Below are 6,066 nucleotides of genomic sequence, written 5' to 3'. Positions count from 1 at the left end.
ACCCGAGACATCGCCGTGTTACGCGTAAACAATGTATTTCAAAAGCGTAGAAGTAAATTTTAAAAAATCGGCCTGGTGTAAATGACTATTGCCTTCGACAAACACCATGGATACCACAAACAATAACAACAACTATACCCTAGACATGCACGGCTAATAGCCTATAAGACTTTATTCGGTATGGGGTTGGCAAATAGGTTACTTGTTATGTGGCACTTCGAGTTTGAGTATTCATGGTATAGATTTTTTGATCAATGAAAGAATCGGGCATGAACACTGCGTAATATGTTTTTGTGTCGTGCGGTATAAGTGCCAAGTGGTATCCAATAATCTGCTGCTCCTAAGGCACTTTAGGCAGGTGACCCGAAATTACATCACAAAGAAGATGTGTCGCAAAGGCAAAATTTGAAGGGGCCGCGATAATTTAAAACGGGCGTTATATGAGTTGCAGGCAACATAATGAAATATCAATAATGGCCATTTCATTCACAATCTATAACGGCTAATGCGAGTCTTATCAATTTGCTTTTGCGGTTCAACTAACACCATGTTATAATGACGCAAATCACGAGTTATTGGGTGGATTTCATCAAAAATATTATTGGGACAAGGGAGTAAATTCGACTCATTCGTATTTCGTATGATTTTTGACCCGATTGACCAAGATGCGGTTTAACTGCCATTTCTGTCTCAAAGCCATTTGGTCTATTTCCACCAATCAAATGTGCACTTTGAAATGTCAGTAGCACTATTAAACTATTTCTTGCGCATCACCCGTCCTCCCGCATACTTTCTTTACTGTATAGTACGTAGTGATTGATTCAGTGCGACGATTCAATAACGTTTTTTTTACCGTGAACTATAACGGCCTATTCCAACAATGCTAGGACGGCAACAGGCAACAGTTGCCGAAAAATGTAGAATCTAACGTCCAGACTGGGCGCTAGTATAGGCCTACATAGTGCTATAGTCATCCACATACTGCGTTCGATCCTGACGTAATCACAAACGTTTTCAAGTATAATAAGATTAACAGACTAATAGATAAGGTGAAATGAGGATAAAACCACGAATTTTATCCTCGTAGGGCCTATTGTTGGTGAAAAGACATTAGCTTCGACATTTAATTTCCTATAGACTTTTGCCATTGCCTTAAGGACAGTGCCCCAAGTGCGTTATGGTTAAACCGGATAGTATGCTACCTATATTATTATGGAATCATGGTATGGTGGTGAAAGTCACGAGATGTAACTAAAGTTGTGTGACCTCGTGCTAAGGTAGGTATTTAGATAAATTTTAACACCTCTGCATCCCGACTTTTGCATATGCTTATTTTTCTCCGTCACATTGTGTTATGGGTTGCTTCTATTGAAAGCTTATTGGGGCAAGACGGGTCAACGATATACCAAGCAAATCCAGACTATCAATCCCGCGTTTCAGCAACAAGACTTGTGACAACAAACCCCATTGTCTGGAACACGATCAAAATATTATTTGCCCGTGCGTCCTGAACGGTCATATGAAATACAATACGTGCCGAAGAGTTCTCATGCAAGCTTGATATGCGATATAGAGTAATTCAGTGACATGAAAATTCTCAAGTACATACTCTTGTGTTTTAGATTCTTTTTATGTGCGTGAGAAACACTCAGATATCGGCATATCCCTCTTCAGAACCTTGGATATTTTAAGGCCTATATATGTGATCATGTAGTGAAGGAAATGAACTCACCACTGAACCTGCAAAAGTTGAAAAGGTGATTAAATTTCAAGAAATACACATTTTTCGCATTTGCTTCGCGACATTGCGAACAAATAAACGTCAAAATCGTTGTGGTCGAAAATTATCACAGTGCCAGAAAAATAGAGCTGTTCGCGTACCCCGTAATTTATCTCGAGTACCCCGTTTGTGAACCCTTGTTGTATAGGCTATCCTTTACACGCGGATAGGTATGTCGTACCAAAAGTAGTCGTGTCGCGCTAGAAGACGGCACGAGAACAACTACCAATCGTGTTTGGCATAGCCCTGATGCATACTATAAAACTGTAGTGTAGAAGTGCAAATTATATTACCATGACGGCCTAGATTTTATAGTACGAATAAACACTGGTGAATATATGCACGCTTTTTACAGCATAGAGAAACATTGTACAATGTACACAATATTGGCTAATATCCCTGACCCTGATAATAACATATATTTCTATTGCTATCATATTTATATATATCAAATTCATCTGACTAATTCGGATTCGAATTATCATAGGCTATTTGATCTCTATATATGGGGGTATGGATTATAATTCCACGATTCAATTACACACCACACCATCTATATGTTTGATCTAGGTATGGGAATCGTTATAAGACAACAATCCTGTTTTGGTTGACAGTTCACGGGCTTGCATTTGGCGATCGAGTATGCGATCAGACGATAAGGGTAAGAAGAGACTTTGACTCATCTCTTCTATTTTCCATTAATTGCATCAAGTGAAACCATACCCAGTGAGGTACAAACCTTTTTCTCCTCTTGGACCTGTAACAATACAAAAACAATACAATTAACCAACTCAAAACAGTATCACATTTATGATTCTGAAAACACGCTATTCTATAGTTGTTGTTTGAAACAACAGCCCGCCCACTATACCCACAATGGATGTAATACATCAATTCGATCATGTAGACATGCTCATTTCATAAACTGTCACCGCCCTCAACAATGGAAACGAGATATCGCCACTTGTTTGTATCGAATTGAATTCCTAAAAGTTGAAACATTCCCTTCCACTTGACGTGGAGATCCCAAACCAAATGTGAAAGGGTTGTCTCCAATTCTGTGCGTTTGAAGTATTCGTATAGGATACCGGCCATTCGTTGTACATTACACCTATCGACCATAACTGGGTGTCATGGTCCAGAAGCCTATCAATGTTTGTAAATTATCATGGCGCTGTATGGCGAAATCGATTTATGACGTGACGTTAAATGGCCTGAACCGCTGGAAATTGTTCCAAATTTAACAAACTGATATATGAAGAGCTTCTTGGCGTTTCGGAACTACAATATACAATTGAAAAGTATATTCATGTTGAAATTTATATATGATATTTATAATATATATTTTTAAACTGTAAACCGATGTAGGCCTATATCATACGTATTAATCTAACTGCTAAAGTTCGAAAGTCTACAAAATTGAAGACTCTCCACCTCCAGTCTCCTTAATATAGTTCGCGGAGTGATAGTTACGATATGCGAGATGTAGGCCTATACCGCAGGACTGCTCAACTCTTAGTGCTCATTCACATTGATAGTGGGCAAATGATACCAGGATTAGAATGTGCGTAACTATTATTTTCCTTTAAATGCGCTCTGCACGACGATGTTGCTTCTCAAGATACGTCTACCAAGATTAGCGAGTCGCCAGTCAGCCTGTCGACGTATGAATATTTTTTGTTATTGCTAGTGAATGTCGGAATCAGAGTCACACTTTCCAATAACTTGGGAGTTGGAGTCGCTGAATTTGATTTCAATGGAGGCAATTGTCAGCTAACGATCGTGTGAGGTACGCGATATATTTGACGAATTGAAAGCAAGATCAATTTCATGTTTCTAGCAAAATACGGAATATAGTTGTAAAGTTCCCATAGCATACCATATATACTTGTGCATTTCCATATTCCATACCGAAATTTCGTTCCATACCATGCCACACTTCAACTCTAAACTACATGCTATTCTCCGTCCGTAAGGGTATATTTGACCTGTTGCGGTTGACCGCAACACGCATTGTGCGGAGGAATAAGCGCTACTCCGGGAGCCGAACACGTATACCAAGACCGAATGGCAAAGTCAGAAAATACAGATAAATATACGGAAATCGAATGGCCTAATTATATTTCAAAACATTGCGACAATATGATAAGTACCCCTCACGCATAGTAATGTTTGGTAACGCGGTCACCTATCTCACCGATAGTACCAAGTAACATGCACGACCAACACAGCTGCGGTGGCAGCGTAAATAATGGACCTTCACGGGTCAGCGCATTCGTGTTACGCAAGTAATCAAGGGCCATTGTCACTGATATCAAAGAGGAAAGAATGTTATTGGATTACTCACCGGGTGGGCACATACAACTTCCAAGCGCTCGCCGATGCCTCATAATTTTCCCAAGTTTTTCCTGAAAAGCGTATTTTGGTAATGACCATTCCATTAACATGTTCACAAGCATTTTGTATTTTGGCGACAACATTATCGCGCAATTCTATCAGGTTAACCCGAACCGATGGAATGTTACGAAAATATTTCAAGTCCACGCCAGTGTATCGGCAATAAATATCGTTTGACCGTGTTCGCTCTTTAGGAAACCGCATCATTGGCATGAGTTTTGATGTCGAGTGTATCGTATATACTACAAACTGGGAATAAAGAGTAATCCTCCTTCAGCAGCGCAAATAAGGGGTTTGTCTGCTCTTGTGATATCCCAGGACTTTATTATTTAGCTCCGCACGGACGATGTCATTTGATCGCATTGTTGGGAGAGCCAGAAAATGTATAATTGATCGGCTCATCGCTTTGGAATTCTCAATTACAGATAGACTTCTTGCGCAAGCGCGACGGAGCGAAATTTCGCAGCTCGACGGAACCCTTAAAAAATTACGCAGTAGCCGACATCGGTCGTTGTTGATCACCATAGTCCCATCAAAGTGACAGTGCACTTATATGTCCCAAAGTGACATTACCATACATACGGGAATACCCACACTATGCAGATTAAACATTATTCTTTGGTGCGCAGAACAAATCATCATCAACATATCCGTTGAGTATTAGTATCATATCATATGACTTTACCAATAACGATTATGACGCATATGCAGTATGCAGGGCCACAGCGCCGACGGATTGGGGTGTAGTGGAGATCGAGCAATATCGTGAAATATATTACTTTTGAAAACGTAATCATGATTTTGACGTCACATATATACGACATCACCTTAGAATTAAAAATGTTAACGTCGCTCGGAAAATCTCAAGTTACCACTCCATGCACAATCGGTGATTCTTTGATTTGGTATCGCGTAGGAAAGGATTCAAATTGCACTCCAATCGATTGAATTTCACTTTTAGCCACAGAAAGAATTTTTTTCAAGAGCGTTTATACCTTACCTGAGGAAAGTTAGACGCAACATCTTTATTCGACAATTCGCCTCCTCGAAGAATGGATGATAACTCCCTGCATTCCCCTTTCAACTTATCAATCGACTGATAGGTTTGAATGCGTTCATATTGGTATCTGTCCTCGATGTCATTCAGTTGTTTGGATAATTTGACCACGAAAACGATGGCCGATGAGGATATAAGAATAAGTACAAGTAGCAGTACATCCCTTATTCCGTTCCGAGTAACGATAGCAATTCGCGGTCTGTTCGCAACCGATTCGTCAACAGCTCCTTCCAACTTCATACTGTTCAATATCAATAATAATTATCGATAATAGTACTGCGAACCCCCTGGAAAACACTGGCATTTATTTTGATTATTGTTAAATTCATTTTTCTCGACGTATACATTCGAATCATACGGAAGTGTACTTAGCTACCTTTCAGAAGACATCGTTGTATATCTAATTTCAAAACGTCAAGTGACATGCCTGACTAACGACGTCGTAGATGGCACTCATTCAATAGCCAACGCGAGATAGTGTAATCCACCGTCTCCCAAATGAGAAATTATGACAATCCCCAGAGCATTATATGGGAAAGATGATAGTATACATGTCATAATATTAATTCGAAGTCCCTTGCGTAGCCCATACCTCGTCTTTTTCGCGGGTCGAATACCCTTTTTACACCGCTGATTTTAGGACGCCATCGAAATGCGACAACGCAATTCGCCGATAAGAGCGGAGCCAGGGTAGAGAGTTAAGGATTCTCCTTAAATTTTACTGGTGGCACTTTATCATTACCAGAAAATCAAACTGCGGATAACGCTGAAAGAAGCAGTCAAGTGGCACAAGAAATTGTAAGTGTAAGGAGCTGTTCCTAATTAATTCAAC

The 6,066-nt window shown here is 39.8% G+C and overlaps 1 protein-coding gene across 1 annotated transcript; it reads right to left on the bottom strand.

The window, feature by feature from the left end:
• Nucleotides 1–132: 132 nt before the first annotated feature.
• LOC145458375 (uncharacterized) lies at nucleotides 133–5,528 on the bottom strand. The gene is made up of 4 exons (XM_080336736.1): nucleotides 5,178–5,528; nucleotides 4,128–4,188; nucleotides 2,520–2,537; nucleotides 133–1,740 (listed from the first exon to the last, which is right to left on the bottom strand). Exons 1-4 carry the CDS (start codon nucleotides 5,472–5,474, stop codon nucleotides 1,688–1,690), a joined length of 429 nt encoding a protein of 142 aa, XP_080192862.1. The 5' UTR covers nucleotides 5,475–5,528; the 3' UTR covers nucleotides 133–1,687.
• Between the last annotated feature and the right edge of the window lie 538 nt (nucleotides 5,529–6,066).

This window comes from Botryllus schlosseri, chromosome 16, assembly GCF_051294905.1.
Source record: "Botryllus schlosseri isolate E-star chromosome 16, Bs_hap1, whole genome shotgun sequence".
NCBI lineage: Eukaryota > Metazoa > Chordata > Ascidiacea > Stolidobranchia > Styelidae > Botryllus > Botryllus schlosseri.
Note: the sequence above shows the minus strand (reverse complement) of the source record. Positions and strands in the feature narration are given on the sequence as shown.